The sequence below is a fragment of the Rhinatrema bivittatum genome, chromosome 11 (assembly GCF_901001135.1).
Source record: "Rhinatrema bivittatum chromosome 11, aRhiBiv1.1, whole genome shotgun sequence".
NCBI classification, from domain to species: domain Eukaryota; kingdom Metazoa; phylum Chordata; class Amphibia; order Gymnophiona; family Rhinatrematidae; genus Rhinatrema; species Rhinatrema bivittatum.
The window spans coordinates 55,496,692-55,515,808 of record NC_042625.1 but is presented as its reverse complement, the minus strand read 5'-3'; the positions used below and the strand labels follow the sequence as shown (position 1 = coordinate 55,515,808).

The following is a 19,117-nucleotide window of genomic DNA, read 5'->3' as shown; positions in this document are numbered from 1 at the left end:
CGAGGGCTTTTCAGCAAAAGCTGGACCATCCCCGTACTTGGCACTGTTCATCAACGGGGACCAATACCAATACTTCTTCGGCTTCCTTAGATGCTCAGCATGGTCCCTCCCTGATGCCGAAAAAGAGGAACCCAATTCCATCTTTAACCTGGAAGAGCCAGGTGATGGCCTGTCTCCAAAGTCCCTGACAGCCATCAACTCTGATGAAGCCTATAGCCCCACTTATGTTTGTGGCTATCAGTGCTGTTCGGAGGTCCCTGATATTGATGGATCAAGTCTTCTGGTGCCTGAAGAGTTGTTCCATCTTCTCCAAATGGGCCTGGCATCCTTTAGGAATCATCTGAGTCTGCACCAACCCCAGACATCAAGCACTGCCCACAAGCAAAGGACACATCTGTCGTGGGGATCTGTGCTAGACATGGTCCTCGTGCATTGACGGCATCGCTGGAACCCCATGGATATGGTGTCACAAAACAAAAGGGTCACAAGATCAAAACAGATGGCAGTAGCCATCGAAGGCCGGTGAGCACAGAGCGCACTGCCGCCCCAGGGATTTGAACGCAAAAGGAAACTTAGCAGAAATGCCAAAAACTCTACCTAGAGATGATACCAATGGAAGCAGAGGGACCCCACATCGATGAAATGTGAATCCCAGAGAAACTTTCTGAAAAAGTGACAAAGCTAGAGAGACTCTTAAACTGTGAACTACTGGGCTTTGTGGAAAAAGTAAAACCAACGGGACTCCGCATGGAATGTAGTAAACTGCATGTTTTGGCATTCTCAGAGGCTCAGTCAAAGTTCTAAGAACTTCTAAGAACTTTGACATAAGTTTTCCATGCTGGGCTCCATTAGATGATGTCACCCATGTGCGAGGAATGCCATCCTGCTTATCCTCAGAGAGATAGTCATTTTACATTAAACACTGCAGAAAGATGTCATGTTTAAGTCTATCACACCAAATGAGCCCTGAACTCTATTCCAGAAACCTCCAAACTGTGAACACACATTAAATTCAATGGTAACTGGTACAATTTTATATGCAATACAAATCATGAACCTTATGAACAATCTCCAAAAATTTTTTTGTAGGACCTCTAAACTCGATGAGTCTGTCAGTCATTCAAACTCATACTTGGGTGAAATGGTCCAATTACTTTATTAATCAAATATCAATTTTTAGTTTTATCATTTTTTAGACCCAACCGAGGTCATTACTAGTAAAATGCTACAGCAGTGCATCCATGAACTGAGAGGAACCGAAGTAAAGAAATGCAAACACTCTGCTTTTAAAGACTCATCAAATTTGTTCTTCGAGACTTATAAACCCCTTAAACTTGAAAATAATATGGGAAGATACTCATCTGAATTGTTCAGCAACAAATTCCATGGCTAAGAATGTCCCCTCATCTGAATTATTCAGCAGTAAATTCCATTGTAAAGACTAGAAAATGATAAAACTAAAAATTGATATTTGATTAATAAAGTAATCGGACCATTTCACCCAAGTATGAGTTTGAATGACTGACAGACTCATCGAGTTTAGAGGTCCTACAAAAAAATTTTTGGAGATTGTTCATAAGGTTCATGATTTGTATTGCATATAAAATTGTACCAGTTACCATTGAATTTAATGTATGTTTAAGTCTATAACATGCAGAAATTGTGTTGGTTTCTATTCACTTAGAGATTCATTGATACGTACAATATGATTGGGGATGCCTAAAATTGCACAAAATTGTGCAATTAGAAAAACATGATTTAGAGTAGGCCAGGTTTACACATAGTTACACATAGTTAACAAAAGCAGAAATTAGCCAAATCATTGGCCAAACCACCAACAAAAGTAGGAAAATAATAAAATTATTAACGAAAGTTCATGTTGATTGAAAGGCAAGGGAGTTCTCGGCCAAGAGGACCTTATAATCTACATATGACGTAAAGGAGACATACAAAATAGATAAAACCGGAGTTATAGGACGATACACCACAGTGAGTAAATAATCTAGGAGATATGACTGTTGCAATATGGGCACAACTTTAACCTAACATACACTTTTTTCTTAAACTTTCTCTTCATTATCTCTGTTTTATTTAAATCTGCAACCTATATCAATTACCAATGAATACAGTTTTAAATAAAATGTAATGGATCCAAAACAGCTGCTTAAAATAAATGTGTTTTAAAAAGTTCAAAGTACATCAACAATTTTCCTTTTACCTGTTTCTGGCTGGTAAGCTGCATTTCCCGCTCTGTGATTTCTTGTCTGAGATGATCAACTTCACTGCGCAGCTCTACTATCTCCTCTGGGGCACCTGAAACATCATCCAGCTGTTTTGACAAGTAGAAATTCTGATTGTTCAGATCTGCATTTTCTTCACTCAGTTGGTTAAGTTGATCTTCCAGATCTGTAATTACCTAAAAAATATTAAAAAAAAAAAAATTTACCTGTAACTGGTATTCTCTGTGGACAGCAGGATAATCAGTTACACAAATGGATGACGTTGTCCAATGGTACCAACATGGAGTCATTCCTAGAAATTGCTGGAACTGCCTAGAAAGCTTTTACTAGCACGTGATGGACTCTGTACTCAGTCACAGTCACGCACGGCCTCATCAACATAAAAGCTGAAGAAGGGAAGGAAACAGATTGTATAACTGATTAATTTGCAGTCCATGCAGAGCATCTGTTATAGGTAAGCAACTTTGTTTTCTCCATAGATAAACAAGACACACAAACCATAAAGTGAGAATCCCTAGGTAAGAGGTACTTTCTAACAAATAAAGAAGGGAACGGATTAAAACAGCCACCAACAAACAATGAACTTTTTTTTGTATGGAAAATCTGCTTTTTCTTTTTTCTTTTCTATTTTTATTACTTACATTTTAATAAATTGATCTAAGAGCTCATAATGCACATGTGCAAATACAAGTAAAGCAGAATTGCTTACCTGTTACAGATGTTCTCCAAGGACAGCAGGATATTAGTCCTCACATATGGGTGATATCAGATGAAACCTGATACGGAAAACTTATGTCAAAGTTTCTAGAACACCGACTAGGCAAACTGAGCATGCCCAGCATGCCCTATACCACACATGGTCCCTCTTCAGTCTCGTAACATAGAATTACCATAAAAATAAAAAAATAGGAGTAACCTAGGTGGCAGGCGGGTTTTGTGAGGACTAACATCCTCTGCTTTCTCAGAGGTCAAGCAGGATGGTAGTCCTCAAACATAGTTGAATCCCTAGCTACAGGCTGCTCCCCAACACAAAAAGAGGACCAGACAGACACCTAACCAGGTGCCAAAGGGCACACCACCACTGGTGGTGTTGGTAACAGAGCATGAGTCAGCCTGAGCTCAAACAACAAACCCTAGGTTGGGAGAGTTGGGTTCTACACCTCAAACAGATTCTGGAGGACAGACTGCCCAAACCTACTGTCGTGTCAGCCACCCCTATCCAGACAGTAATGGGATGTGAATATGTGGAGAGAAGTTCACATCACTGCCTTGCAGATCTCAGTCACAGGAACTGCTCACAAGTGGGTCACTGACGCTGCCTTGGCTCTGACAGAATGAGCCTTGACATGCCCCCAAGATGCAGTCCTACCTGGGTATATCATAAGGAGATGCAGTCCGCAAGCCAACTGGTTAGATCTGTTTCACAATGGCAACGCCCAACCTATTCTTATTAAAAGAAACAAAAAGTCGAGTGGACTGCCTATGGGCTTCTGTTTGTTCCAGATAGACGGCTAAGGCCCACCTGCAGTCCAAATTGTGCAGTGCTCATTCGCCTTGGTGTGAATGGGGTCTGGGAAAGAAAACTGGCAGGACGATTGACTGGTTAAGATGGAAATCCATCACTACCTTAGGCAGGATTTTAGGGTGCATATGCAAGACCACCCTGTCATAATAAAACTTAGCATAAGGTGAATAAGTCACTAAGGCCTGGAGCTCACTGACCCTGTGCACTCAAGTGACCAGTCAGGTACTTCAGGTCACAGATGCACAGCAGCTCAAAAAGAGCTTTTATCAGCTGAGCTAACACCACGTTGATGTCCCAAGTCACAGTAGGAGGACTTAGGGGAGGCTTCAATTGAAGAAGGTCCTGCATAAAACGTACAACTATAGGCTGTACAGAGATAAGCGTACCATCTATACCATGGTGGTATATGCCAACTGCATTAAGATGAACTGTTCAACGGAGTTGGTTTTTAAGCAGTTTTTGCATGGGGCAGGAGAACGGATGTAGGGCCTTCTGCTCACACCACATGGAAAACCTCCTCCACTTCAGTCCATAAGACTTTCTAATGGAAGGCTTTCAAGAGGCCACCAGGACCCGAGATACATCCACTGAAAGATCAAGCAGCTACAGGATTACTTCTCAATATCCACGCTGTGAGTGACAGAGCCTGGAAGTTGGGATGTCGCAGCTTGCCCTGATCTTGCATGAGAGATCTGGTGAAATCCTCAGACTGATCAGTTTCTGCATAGACAACTCCCACAGGATTGGAAACCAGACTTGTCTTGGCCAGTGAGGGGCTATGAGGCTCATAGTCCCTCTGTCCTTGCAAAGCTTCAAGAGAGTCTTCACCACTAAGGGAATCAGAGGATATGCATACAGAAGACCCTTGCTCCAATGACAGGCAAGGGTATCCAAGGCTGGTTTGCCGTCTGACCTGAAAATGAAGTACAGAGAAACCTTTCTGTTACAGGGGGACAGGAACAGATCTACGTCCAGGCTCCCCCAGAGGCGGAATAACTGATTTGCTACCCCCAGAGTCCAAGGACCACTCGTGGGGTCTGAAGGCTCAACTCAGCTTGTCCGCTCCCACATTCTCTGTCCCGGCCAGGTACATGGCCCTGAAAAACATCCTGTGGGACAGGGCCCACGACCAGATTTGGACCACTTCCTGACACAGGAGGAACGATCCTGTGCCTCCCTGCTTGTTGACATACCACATGGCTACTTGGTTGTCAGTCTGGATCAGGATAACTTTGTTCAACAGTCGATCTCTGAAAGCCTATAGTGCATACCTGATCGCCCTGAGCTCCAGGAAGAATATTTGACAAGAATGTTCCTGACCGGCCACAGACCCTGGGTGCAGAGTCCATCCAACATTAGCTCCCCACTCCAGAGTAGATGTATCCATGGTTAGTATAATTTGAGTAGGGAGATTGAAAAGGGATCCCCTGTTCTAGATTGGAAATTACCCGCCACCAGGACAATGAATCCCTGAGAGACGGGGTGACTTGGATGCAATCCTGGAGGCTCTGACTGACTTGGCACCACTGTGACATCAGGGTTCATTGGGCTCTGCGCATCTGTAAGTGTGCCAAGGGAGTGACATGGACGGTTGCAGCCATATGGCCCAATGGCTTTAACATGTGCCAGGGTGTCACTTGCTGGCTCTGTTGAATGTCTGCCACAATGGACACCACGGCAACAGCCCTCTGGAGAGGCAGAAAGGCCTTGGCATGAGCTGTGTCTAGCAGGGCTCCTATGAAGTCCAATTGAGGTGATGGCTGAGATAGTGGAGGACGAAGTCTAGTGTCTCCAACACCTGAATGATCAAGCATAAGAACCTGATAGCCCCTGCCTAAGATGTGCTATTGACCAATCATCCAGATATGGGAAGACATGCATTCCCATCTACGGAGATGCGCCGCCACCTCGGCCAGCTCATTTTGTGAAGACTTGTGGGGCAGACGTGAGTTCCAACAGCAAAACCAGTACTGGTAGTACTGTTTTCCACCATTAACTGGAGATACTTCCTGTGAATGGGGAAGATCTTGATATCGGTTTATGCATACTTTACCTTGAGGGCGCATAGCTAGTTACCTTTTTGCAAAGGCGACTTAAAACTTGTTCAAGGCCCACAGTTCTAGGATGGGATGGAATCTTCTTCTTTTTGGAATCAGGAAGTACCTGGAGTAGAATCCCCATCCTCTTTGCCCTGGTGGTACAGGCGCGACCGCTCTGGCCATTAAGAGGGAGGAGAGCTCTGTTGAAAGTGCCTTCTGAAGTGCTACCGACTCCCAATATGGGAACAGAGGGCAATTTAGCAGGACATCCAATAGATTCAATTGGTACCCCTAACAGACTATGGACAGACCCCACTGATCCAAGGTTACACTGGGCCACTGGTTCGATGCAAAGAGCTCCTGTCTCTCAGAGAACGAGTCTGATTTCTGGAGGCCAGAGTGACAGACCTGGAGGAGCTGAGGCAGACAGAGGTATATAGATGAGACCTTCAGGGACATAGTAGCCAAGTCCCAATTCCAGACTGGCAGCCCAGGTGCTCTTTTGGAGGAGGAAGGTCTCATGATCAGACAGCATCAACCTGGTGCAGCAGAAAATGAACATGTAGCAAGGACCTGCTCTCCAAATGGTGCAATGTCCTCTCATACCAAGGATGTGTCTCCCAAGGCTACTTCCAAGGAGGAAAGGGTTGGTCAGGGCCTCATAGTTGCTGATTTGATTATTAGGAATGTAGACAGCTGGATGGCTGGTGGGTGTGAGGATCACCTGGTAACATGCCTACCTGGTGCAAAGGTGGCAAACCTCATGCATCAACTAGATAGGATTTTAGACAGTGCTGGGGAGGAGCTGGCTGTCATAGAAACGACAGCAGAAAAAGACCAAACGGCCCATCCAGTCTGTCCAGCAAGCTCCCATACTTATTTTTTTCACCGATCTCCAAGTTCAAGGCCCTTGTTGGTAACTGTTTGATTCGAGTTTCCTGCCACCCCCTGCCATTGATGCAGAGAGTAATGTTGGAGTTGCATCCAAGATGAAGCATAAGGCTTAATTATTAAAGGCAGTAACCGCCACATCAAGCAAGTTATCCCGATGCTTGATTACCCAGACTGCACAGATCAATGCCTTGTTGGATGTTGTCTGAAAGTAAATCCTCTTTTCCACATTTCCCCCTGCCGTTGAAGCAGAGAGCAACACTGTTTATGCATTCAAAGTGACGTATCAGGCTTAATTGGTTTAGGATAGTAACCGCCGCAATAAGCAAGCTACCCCCACGCTTATTTGTTTACCTAGACTGTGTAGTTCAGTCCTTGATTGTTGTCTGAATGCAAATCCTCTTTTCCACATTTCCCCTTGCTGTTGAAGCAGAGAGCAATGTTGGAGTTGCATTAACCGTGTGAAGGCTTATTGAGTAAGGGTAGTAGCCACCATTCCAGCAAGCCACCCCCCATGGCTCTTCTCTTCATTCCCATCTTCTAGCCTTTATGGATCCACAGTGTTTATCCCATGCCCCTTTGAAATCCTTCACAGTTTTAGTCTTCACCACTTCCTCCGGAAGGGCATTCCAGGCATTCACCACCCTCTCCATGAAGAAATACTTCCTGACATTGGTTCTGAGTCTTCCTCCCTGGAGTTTCAAATCGTGACCCCTAGTTCTACTGATTTTTTTCCAACAGAAAAGGTTTGTTGTTGATACATGTGGGCACCAACGACATAGGAAAATGTGGAAGGGAGATTCTGGAAGCCAAATTTAGGCTCTTAGATAGAAAGCTGAAATCCAGAACCTCCAGAGTAGCATTCTCCGAAATGCTCCCTGTTCCATGCGCAGGTCCCCAGAGCCAGGCACAGCTCCAGAGTCTCAGGGCATGGATGAGACGATGGTGCAAGGAAGAGGGATTTAGTTTTGTAAGGAAATGGGGAACCCAGTCAGGCTTCTTCAGGGGAACATTTCCATCCTGTGCTTATAAACACACTACAAAAGAATACACAAATTTACTCCTTTCAGATTTCACTCCATCAGCGCTTCACACCGTTCTACTCCTTTAAAACTTCAATTCACCTATTCAGGTGCACATGTTACATTCCGTCCTCTGGTGTCACAACTCTCTTATGCGCACACTCCAAAGCCACTCTAATGCCACTGTTAACATAAATCTATTAGAATCTGCTTTGAGACCAACTTTGAGAAAAAGTGGAATATTGCAAGTTCATGAATAAATAAATCAGCAGTCATGACGCTATACTTTGAACCTGTAACCTTTGTATCCATTAAAGACTAAATTACTATAATTATTTTTTTAAATAATTTCAAACCATAAATTACTGTTGTCAAATCAGCTTGTGAGAAGAATGATTTTAACTGTCTGATCCTTTGCAATTGTAACCAAACAATTTCTAGCTAGTTCTGAAATATGAACCTTAACTGATAAAGGGGAATTTAAACCAACATGATATATTTATTTTTTTACTTCAGAACTGTATGCCAACATTTAGTTTAGAAATGTATAGTTTACACTATCACCAGCTGTAGGCAGAGTACAGTACTACAATCAGCTAATTACACAAGCAGGAGGCAACTAACTAGGTGAAATGCATGGACGAAAATAAAACATCACAATTAAACATGAAACCACCAAAGCACAATGCAACAGGCACTACACAATGTCTAAGTAAAACACTTGACTTAGCAGGTAAAGCAAAATTGTTTACCTTGTAATAGGTGTTATCCCAGGACAGCAGGATGTAGTCCTCACATATGGGTGACGTCACTGACGGAGCCCTATCGCGGGAAAAAACTTCTGTCAAAGTTTCTAGAAACTTTTGACTGGCAGCCTGAGGCTACTGAGCATGCCCAGCATGCCATGATATTCTCTGCCACAGGGGTCTCACTCCAGTCTCATAGGTAACAATAAGCTTTAGCAAAAAAATAAATTAAGAAAAAATCTGAGACCCAACTCCGCGGAGTGGCGGGTGGGTTTCGTGAGGACTACATCCTGCTGTCCTGGGATAACACCTATTACAAGGTAAGCAATTTTGCTTTATCTCAGGACAAGCAGGATGGTAGTCCTTACATATGGGTGATTAGCAAGCTAGAGGCTGAGTCATTTCAGATTGAAGCAACAGTGCAGTATTGTTGTTGAAATGAGTCAGCCGAAGATCATAGCAGGTTGGTTGTAGAAGGAGTTGGGTTTAAACTGGAAACAAGTTCTTTAAGACAGATTGTCCATAGGCTGAATCTTGTCATCCTTGTTTGTCCAAACAGTAATGAGCTGTAAAGGTGTGAAGAGAACTCCATGTTGCTGCTTTACATATGTCAATGATTGGCACTGAACAATAGTGTGCTACTGAGGTTGACATTGCTCTTACTGAGTGTGCCTTTAGTCGCCCTTGGAGAGGAAGGCCTGCTTTTTCATAGCAGAACTGTATGCAATCTGCTAGCCAATTGGATAGAGTATGTTTACTCACTGCTTTCCCTGGTTTGTTTGGATCATAAGAAACAAAAAGTTGATTGGATTTCCTGTGGACTGCAGTGCGGTTTAAATAAAATGATAGAGCACTTAAATGTACTCTTACAGATGAAGCCTGGAGACCAGATTCTGAAAGATGATATAAATAGTCCGATGTTCCGCTAAACTGTCTACGGTGCCATCGTCTACACCATCAACGTCAACGCCCACATCGACATCCTCCCCAGCACTGTCTAAAATCCTATCTAGGTGACGCATGAGGTCTGCCACCTTCGCACCAGGTAGGCATGTTACCAGGCGATCCTCACGCCCACCAGCCACCCAGCTATCTACATTCCTAATAATCGAATCACCAACTATGACGGCCGACCTAACCCTTCCCTCCTGGGCAGTAGGCCTTGGGGAGATATCCTCAGTGCGAAAGGACAATGCATCACCTGGAGAGCAGATCCTTGCTACAGGATCCTTTCCTGCTGCACCTGGTTGGAGCTCTCCCATCATGAGACCTTCTTCCTCCAAGGTAGCACCTGGGCTGCCAGTCTGAAGTTGGGACTTGACTACTATGTCCCTGAAGGTCTCATCTATATACCTCTCTGTCTGCCTCAGCTCCTCCAGGTCTGCTACTCTAGCCTCCAGAGATCGGACTCGTTCTCTGAGAGCCAGGAGCTCTTTGCATCGCATGCACATGTACAACTTCTCACCGGAGGGTAAAAAAATCATACATGTGACACTTGATGCAAAAGACTGGGAAGCCCCCATCTTGCTGCTGGACTGCTGCCTTCATCTCAATTTTGATCAGTTCCTAGTTAAGTTTTAGGTTGCTATGGGAGTAGGAATGTATCTAACTTCCTTTAAATGTATTAATGAATTCACTATGTGTCTGGTAGTGGCCTACCGGGGTCTGATCGAATTCTCAATAAAGTTTTTGTTGATTTTTTTTTTTTTTTTGTGAAAGTGGCACCTGCCTATAAATTAAGGGATGAGCTAGGGGTGGGTGGGTTGGGAAATACAAACAGTCTAACTTCAGTTAGTCAGCCTGAGTGACTCACTGCTCTCTTGATTAACAAATGTTGGTCCCTATTCAAACCCAATCACACTACCTCAACACCTTTCCAAGGTGAGTAACTGAGCTGAACTATTCAACTTTTTTACTTAGGTATACACTGCTCCTAGCTTCTGGCTACTTTTTGGGGGGTTTTTTTTTTTCTTCAATACAAGCACTCAGTTAGTATTAAATACAAACACTCAGTTCTTTAAAAGTCTGGAGAACACTCAGTTCTGCAGACTTTTAAAAATAAACACACTACCTACTGCTACCTTATTGACTGACTAAAAATACAAACTATTGATCCTTTCACTTGCCGCTTTGCAGTCGGTTCTCCCAGGGGGGGGAAGCAACTGGGACGCCAAGGATCTACGATGCCGATGTTTATGCTTAGGCCTCTGTTCCGAAACTGACCTGGTCGATGATGTCGACGAAGCGTCTCCGGATCCTTCGAGGTGTCGTTTTTTAAGCAGGAGTTTCTTTGTAACTCCTGTTGGAGATGACTTCGAAGTAGACAGTGAGGGAATGAGCTGGAGATGGAAAAGATGAGTCATCTTTTCCTGCCGGAGCTTCCGACCCTTCGGGGTCATCTCTTGGCATTGTTGGCATGATGAAATATCATGCTTTTCACCTAAACAGATCACACATTCAAGATGTGGATCTGTTACTGACATGGTCCGGTTACAGACCGGGCATTTTTTGAAGCCCGAAGCCATGTTTGTATCGACAGCTATCGATGAAAAATTTTTGTGAAAAAAGAATCAATGAGAAAAGCGAAATCGCTATTAGTTTTGTCACCGTCCGGTGACAATTGTGAAGTGAGACCCGATATGGGAAGAATATGAGAAAAAGAAGTGACTTTTTTAGTCAAAATTGTGAGAAAAACTCACAGGGCTCCTGTCACTGCGATGCTGCTGGCAGCGTGGAAAACCGAAGACTGGAGTGAGACCCCTGTAGCAGAGAATATCATGGCATGCTGGGCATGCTCAGTAGCCTCAGGCTGCCAGTCAAAAGTTTCTAGAAACTTTGACAGAAGTTTTTTCCCGAGATATGGGTGACGTCACTGATGGAGCCCTATGTGAGGACTAGCATCCTGCTTGTGCTGGGATAAAGCATATATAAAGTCAGCTGGCATGATTCAATGCTCCTGAAACCCCACTCATTACCATGGCCATCTTGCTTCCCCCCCCTTCCCCTGTTTTCAATTTTAAACTTTGAATCGTGACCCCCCTCCCTTAAGTTACTCCCAGTGACAAAAAACATTCCTGCCAGGAGCAAGGGTTTTACCTACCTGCTCCCGTTGGATCCAATGCTGCATCTGATACACTTCCAGCACTCCCAAATGCAACACTCACTTGTTTACCCTTGGGAGCGTTGAAAGCATAAACAGTGTAGTTTATGCTTCCAGCACTGCCTATCTGATGTAAATGGTTTTTGCCATCAGGTGGGGGAGGGGGGAGGGAGGTGGGTTGTGAATGTGATAGGGAGCGTAAACTTTGCTTGAGATTGCAGGGGAGATCAGGATTCAGAATTTTAAAATGAAAATGGCGGGGAGGGGAGGGGGCAAGATAGTCCGGTAATATCCGGCGTTTCAGGATCACTGGTGAGAAGGCAATTTAAAGAAAAAAGTTGGGAGCTATGGGCCCTTGGATTTATTTTATTTATTTTTTAATAGTGATACTGATACAACTACTTACCCATATATCTTTTAAAGATATCTGGATAAGCAGCAAGTTATCATGTTATATACAGTATATCTGGCTCACTTTCAAACCTAACTGGCTATATTCAAACATGGTCGTTTATGTTTTAAAGTTAGCCGGATACATGTAGCCAGATAACTTTAAACAAGTATATTCAGTGGGACATCTATTACGCTGAATATAAAGGACAAGTTATCCAGCTAACTTATCCACTAAATGGTTACTGAAGCTCTTCAATCGGTATGAGAAGAAAAGACTCCTTAGCTACTATCAAAAAGCGACCACCACATTTTACAGAAAGTGGCTGCAAAAACACAGAAAAAGTGGGCAGATGCAGTATCAGAGTGACGCAGCCATAATTCTGCGATATAAAAATGTCAGGTTCTTGGCTTCCAAAGACAGGAAGTTTCTTACAGATTGCTTGCTCAATCAATAAAAGAAAGACAAGGTTCAATCAGCTTCCCAAATTAAGATTCTCTGGAAGCAGCAAATACAGATGGCAGAGGTCCAAATTCAATTCAAATGTAAGCTATAACCAGATGCCCCAGTTTCCTCCAGCAGATATTTCAAGATTTTGCAACAAGAGTTGGAAAATTCTATGGCAGATTTTTCAAAATTTTGCAGCCATTATGTGGGTTTGCCTTTATTTTCAATTTAAGTAATGTATTTTTTTTTTACTTTATACAAAATGATTTTCTGACATTTGTATGCCCAGTTAATTTATTTGGTCTCTTATTAGAGGAAAAGGGATCTAGGGATGGGAAGAGGGAGATTGCAGAGGAGGGAAATGAAGACATTTTAGGCAAGAGGGGCATAAAGATAAGGGACGGTAGAAGAGAGGGAGAGGGAGTATGCAGTGAGGAAACGAAATGAGAAGAGAAGGGGAGATGGAAGGAGATCAGGAATGGGAAGGAGGGAGCGAGCATCGGGGATGGGGAGGTAGGAAGGAAAGGAGGAAAGAGTTAGGAAAAGGGATGGATAGAAGAAGGAAGGAAGTCACAGCCCCAACCTCTTTCCCCCTTCCAAAGTCCCTTTGATTCCTTCACTCTGCCTCTTTCACATTTTCTCCCCCACTCACCATGGTTCCTTCACTCCAACTAATCTCCTGACTCAACCTGATTCCTTCCCTACATCTAATCCCTCCACTCACTCCATTCCTCCTCCCCACAAACCCATCCTTTTCCCTAGTTTACTCCCTCCCTCCCTCCCCGCAATCCTTATTCTTTTCCTTCAGCCCCACCCAGCGAGCTCGTTTGGTCCCTCCATGCCCTCTTTTGGATCCCCCTTCACTCATTGGCTCCTATCATTGGAGGATGGCAGCCTTGCAGCTCTCCCAGCCCATCCTCTTCCTGCCCTACCAGGGCCCAAGCGTTGTGCGCTTTAAACCATGCAGGCCCCAGAGTAGCCGGTGAGGGAGGGGACGGGCTAGATTGTGCCATCCATTGCCACCAATGCTTTTGTTTTGAAAATCCCCTCATCTCATGGCAATTTAGCCAACTTACCACAGAAGACTGGGGCCTCTGGCTGTAACAGTGGAACAGAACGCTTGGCTACTTGTAAAACTTCTATTTTCAGCGAGCTGAGCTTTAATCTCTTTGCCAATAACCAGTCTTTCATTTTAGTGAAACCTCAATTTAATTTAGTAATGGTCTCCTGATAAGAAGCTCTAAGCAGCAAACATATCTGCACATGAAAAACTGCAGTATAAATAAATTAATGACCTCTAAATAATAAATAGTTAATAAAAATTGACATGTAGATATAAAAAATGTAATTCATAATAATTATTTATATTCTGCTTTTCGTGACACTTCAAGCTTCATGCAACAAATCTTCTAATGGTTTTTAAACACTTTTTAAATAATATAGGTGACAAAATGGATCCTTGTGGAACTCCACATTTTTTTTTTTAAGTGAGCTGCGAATATATTATGACTCACCATGATCTTAATAAATCGGATGATAAAGACCAACACCAATGCAATGCAGTACCTCTAAAGGAGACTCATAGAACCTAGTTTATAAAATATGATAGTCAAGTACATCAACAGCTGATAGATCAAAAAATACTAGTAATATTTCATTTACTCTATCAAGATCTCTTCTCAAATCATCTAAAAACAACAATATTGTCTACAAGCTGAGATATCGGCAGAAACTAATCTACTCATCTAAACTGCCATTCCTTTCCAGAAAGTTGGTAACCTGTACTGTTACCTCCTTCAAGCAAGTCAACATCTACTTTTTTCTTTTTTAATTTATATTTTATTGCGTTTTACATTTTAACAGCATTACTCATGCTTCAGAAAACAGAACAAAAGGTCTCAAGTATTTAACACACAGTAATTAAACACAGAAGAAATTGTTTACCATTTGTCCTTAGGTACAAAAGAAAATCAGGAGATCCAAGATTCAATAGAGTGCTTATAAGGAAATACATACCATAATCAAAACATAAAGGGGAGTTAGATACTCATACATTTTAATACTGCTTAAGTCTAACTAACATCCCAGGAGGTTGTAGGGAGTCCAAAAAAGCAATTAAATGGGATGGTTCAAAGAAAACATGGTGTACATTAACATTTATATCATACTTGCATGGGAAACTAACTATAATTCATACACCCAATTGTCTCACTCGAGGACATTGGACCAGAAATTTCTTCCTTCTTAATTGTGTCGCCCTGGAAATATCTGGGTAAACCCAGATTTTTTTTTTTTACTTAAATACAATAATTCACGGCTACGCAGGAACATTCTAAGAATTGTATCACGATCCGAGGAAAAACAAAATTTACTAACAGAGTTCCACAGCTCTCTACTTGATTATTCCCCGAAGACTCTAATATTTCAGTCAATTCAGTGTTTGAAACTTGAGGGTGAGGAAAGGTTTCTCACTTTTCTGAGATTTCACAAAGTAAACCCTTGAAATAGGTGGTATGCTTCTGATGGCAGATGTAATACTTCTTGCATATAATCTTTAAATTGATCTGTAGGAAAGTTTAACACTCAAATTCAAGTAACGTACAGAATTTTCCAGATTTTCCCTTCTTTTCGATGAAGATAATTCACCTTGAATTAGACCATTCTGTATTTGTTGCATTTGGGCAACTTTTGAATCAAGATTTTTAATCTTCACCGAATGTGCTGTAATAAAAGGTTCCAAGGACTGAACATGGCCCTCTTTCAAGACACCCGTAAGTGCAGTTATAGATCGCTCCCAAGAGGTTAAGGTACACCAAATTGTGTCGAGAGTTATCACCGGGGGTTTCACCGGCAGAATCTGAACATTTGAACCGCCCCAGAGAGGAAAATGTTTTTACTCACAGTCAGCACAGATTCCACAACACGACTCCCGATAAGAGTAGAGGTTAGAATGGAATGACTCAGTTTCCCTTCCTCCGAACCTGTTTTTGAAGGATCTTTCATCAGGTAAACTGGTATAGATTCTTCCCATTCACCACGCTCAACATTCGCAGCAATTTCCACCTTGGGGCAGCTGCTCCCAAGAATGCTGTCCATTCTAGCAGCTTGTCCGGACCGGCTGCGTCGGAGCGTGCAGGGGGGGAGGGGGTAGCAGGTGCTCCAGGGCTTAAGGATATTTCGTCCCGTAACGTCAGTTTGCACTCCTTACTGGCGTTCTCAGCAGACATCTCATCTGGACAGAAAGTTTCTAATGCGGTGCAAAAGCATTCGATATGCGTCTGAACCAGGGTAAGCTGCGGAGAAGCTGAGGCCTGCTTCTCTCACTCTCCCTTTCCTCTTGGTTGTGCGGCATCTTTTGTCAGGAAAATCAATAACGCCAACGGCAAACTGGAGCTTTTCAACACCGCGTCCTCCCCTCAAGACACTATCTTGAATCCAAGTCAACATCTATTTCAAATCATTTTTTTCTCAATTCCATTTGTTTTCAGAAGTGTTACCCTTACTTATAGTCAAAATTAAGCATCAAAACATAAGTCAAAGTGTGTGCTAAATATTGAATAACCACAATACTCACTGTGCAGCTATCACGAAGAGTTTCAAATTTACGCTGAAATTCATCTCGATCAGCCTAAATGGGAATGAGATATAAGAATCTATCAGCAACAGAAGCTTAGAAGACAGATATACAAGTCTCCAGTTCTCTTTTCTGAGTGTCAAATTAAACATATAATTCAAATTATCTTGTTCAAAACATTAGAAACTCACTGCAGAAATTCTAGTATAATGTGAAAGCCTTGGTCTGACCCAGCATGGCAATTTCTTATGTTCTTATGTAAAGCTACAATACAGATTTAAATTAAAAGATTAGACAGGCTATTGAGCACGGAAACACAATAAATCAGGAGAAATTTAGACTTTCCTGATAATTTCCTCTTTTATTTCTGCAACACCAGTCCAGAACAATTGGGTTTGGTCCCTCATCCAGCTGATGGAGGCAAAGAATATTATTTTTTTTTATCCGATTACACTACTACATCTATCGAACACAAACCTGTCTGAGCTCGTATTCCTGTCAAAGCATACTGAAAACATACTTTTATTTGGAACGGAAGAAGTAGATCTTCTTTGAAAATTTTTGAAGACTTATTTATTGTTTATAAAGTTTCTCTTCCTGGGTGCATTTCTGGACTGGTGTAGCAGAAATAAAAAAAAAAAAAAAAGGAAATTATCAGTCAATTATAAATTTCCCCTTCCTTTTCTTTCTGTTGCACCAGTCCAGAACAAATGGGAAATACCAAAGCATAATTATTCTGGATGGGAGGATATTAAACCTGCTTTTAGATCACATTCTTTACAAGCAGAGCCTTTTTTTATGAGAACATCAATCTGTAGTGATCTGCAAATGAATGCAATGTGGACCATGTGGCCACTTTACAGAGCTTTGTACAGTGTACATTACTTCCAAGAACACGATTCTACTGTAGTTCAACGGGCTTTGATTGCTTTAGAACCTGACTCTTTCATTATATGCACTGTACCTTTCTTCTCCTTTGTTGAACTTGCTATGGTTGGTTTGGATGTCAGCTGAAGGCACCTTTGAGGGTTTTTTTCTCTGTCTCTATTTGCTGGCAGGGTGGACATAACTTATATGGACTGGTCAGGCATAGATAAGGAAGAGACCCTTGCCTCCTATTTCCAGAGAAGTTTCTCATGAGGGACTTTATCTAGCTTTTCAGAAGGTGTTATACAAAGTACCCCACCAGCTCTCTTTTCCCCACTAACAGACTTATGCCCCAAAAATTACACTTATTCTTAGTATAAATATGGCTTCAAACCCTATTACATGCTCCTTCCTTAGGGCTAGCTCTGGTTTTCCCTACCTTCCTTTGCGCAAGGTAGGAAGAAATGTGTAAGTGAGGTGGAACAACAGTGGGCCAAATTGAAAGACGCTCTTAAAAAGGCAACAAATCTATATGTTAGAAAAGTAAAACAAAAGTAAGAGGAAAAAGAAACTGATTTGTTTCTCAAGGGAAGTGGCTGAAAAAATAAAGGCAAAAAGAACAGCGTTCAAGAAATATAAAGGATCCCAAAAGAGGAACACAGGGAAGAATTGCCTAGGGAAACTGAGGGAGACAAAAGAGAGAGAAATGAGGAAAGCAAAAGGTCAAGCGGAAGGAAAGGATTGCCAAAGAGGTAAAGCAAGGCGACAAAACATTTTTCGATATATATGAGACAGAAGGAAGGTCCGTAGTGATATAGTGAAATTGAGAGGTGATGAGGAACAATGTGTGGAGAGAGATGAAGAAATGGCAGAAATATTAAACATACTTCAGTTTCGGTGTTCACAAAAGAAGACCCTGGAGAAGGACGGTTGCTGGTACACAGATCTTAGATGGGGGAAGGGCTAGATGAAACTACATTTACAGAATAGACTATATGAGAAGAGCTAGGCAAAACAAAGTGGACAAGGCCATAGGGCCAGATGTGGCACATCCCAGGATACTGAGGGAGCTCAGAGAAATGCAGGCTGGTCCGCCTGAAGGACCTTTTCAATAGATCCCCGGAAACGGGAGTGGTGAGGTGGAATTGGAGAAGAGTGGTGGTGGTCCTGCTTCACAGAGTGGTAGCAGAGAAGGGGCTGGTAACTACAGGCTGATTAGCCTCACATCGGTGAAGAGAAAATTATAGAGATGCTGCTGAAGGAAAGGATAACGAACTATCTAAAATCTAGTGGGTTGCTGGACCAGAGGCAGCATGGATTCACAAGGGGAAGGTGGTCCTGTCAAATCTGATTTTTTTTTTTTGATTGTGTGACTAGAGAATTGTATCGAGGAAGAGAGCTCAATGTGATCTACTTGGATTTCAGCAAAGCTTTTGATACGGCCACGCACAGGGGCTTGTGAATAAAATGAGAAGCTTGGGAGTGAGCACCCAGGTGGTGGCATGGGATTAGAAACTGGTCGACATAGGAGACTGTGTGTAATGGTAAATGGAGCCTACTCTGAAGAGAGCCGTGTTACGTGGAGTGCCACAGGGATCAGCGTTGGAACTGGTTCTGTTCAAAATTTCTGTGAGTGACATTGCTGAAGGGATAGAACGTAAAGTATGTCTATTTGCAGATGATATTAAGATCTATAACAGAGTGAACATGCCTGGAGGAGTAAAGAGAATGAAAAGTGATTTAAGAAAGCTGGAAGAGTGGTTGAAGATTTGGTAGCTGGGATTCAATGTCAAGAAGTGAGAGCCATGCATATGAGATGCAGTAATCCAAAAGAGCTGAATGTGATGGGGGGTGAAAGACTGATGTGCACAGACCAAGAAAGGGATCTTGGGGTGATGGTGTCTGGGGTTCTGAAGATGGCAAAGCAATGTGACAAGACGATATCTAAAGCCAGACGAATGCTGGGCTGCATAGAGAGAGAAATAAGCAGTAAGAAAAAGGAGGTGATGTTGCCCTTGTACAGGTCCCTTAATGAGGCCTCACCTGGAGTATTGTGTTCAGTTCTGCAGCCTGTATCTCAAAAAAGATAGACATAGGAAGGAGGCGGTCCAGAGAAGGGTGACAAAAATGGTGTGGGGTCTGTATTGGAAGAATTATGAGGAGAGGCTGAAGGATCTGATTATGTATACCTGGAAGAGAGGAGGTGCAGGGGAGATGATATAGATGTTCAAATACCTAAAAGGTTTCAATGATGTATGGACTTCAAACCTTTTCC

At 42.6% G+C, this 19,117-nt stretch overlaps 1 protein-coding gene across 12 annotated transcripts in view; it reads right to left on the bottom strand.

Annotated features, from left to right (window-relative positions):
• CIT (citron rho-interacting serine/threonine kinase) overlaps positions 1-19,117 on the bottom strand; it is a 424,741-nt gene that overhangs the window by 109,700 nt on the left and 295,924 nt on the right. For all 12 annotated transcript variants that reach the window (XM_029571779.1, XM_029571775.1, XM_029571774.1 and 9 more), the window contains 2 exons: positions 15,976-16,029; positions 2,219-2,416 (listed from right to left, as the gene is read on the bottom strand). In XM_029571779.1, coding sequence (XP_029427639.1) covers positions 2,219-2,416; positions 15,976-16,029 — 252 coding nt within the window. The remainder of the gene's footprint in view (positions 1-2,218; positions 2,417-15,975; positions 16,030-19,117) is intronic.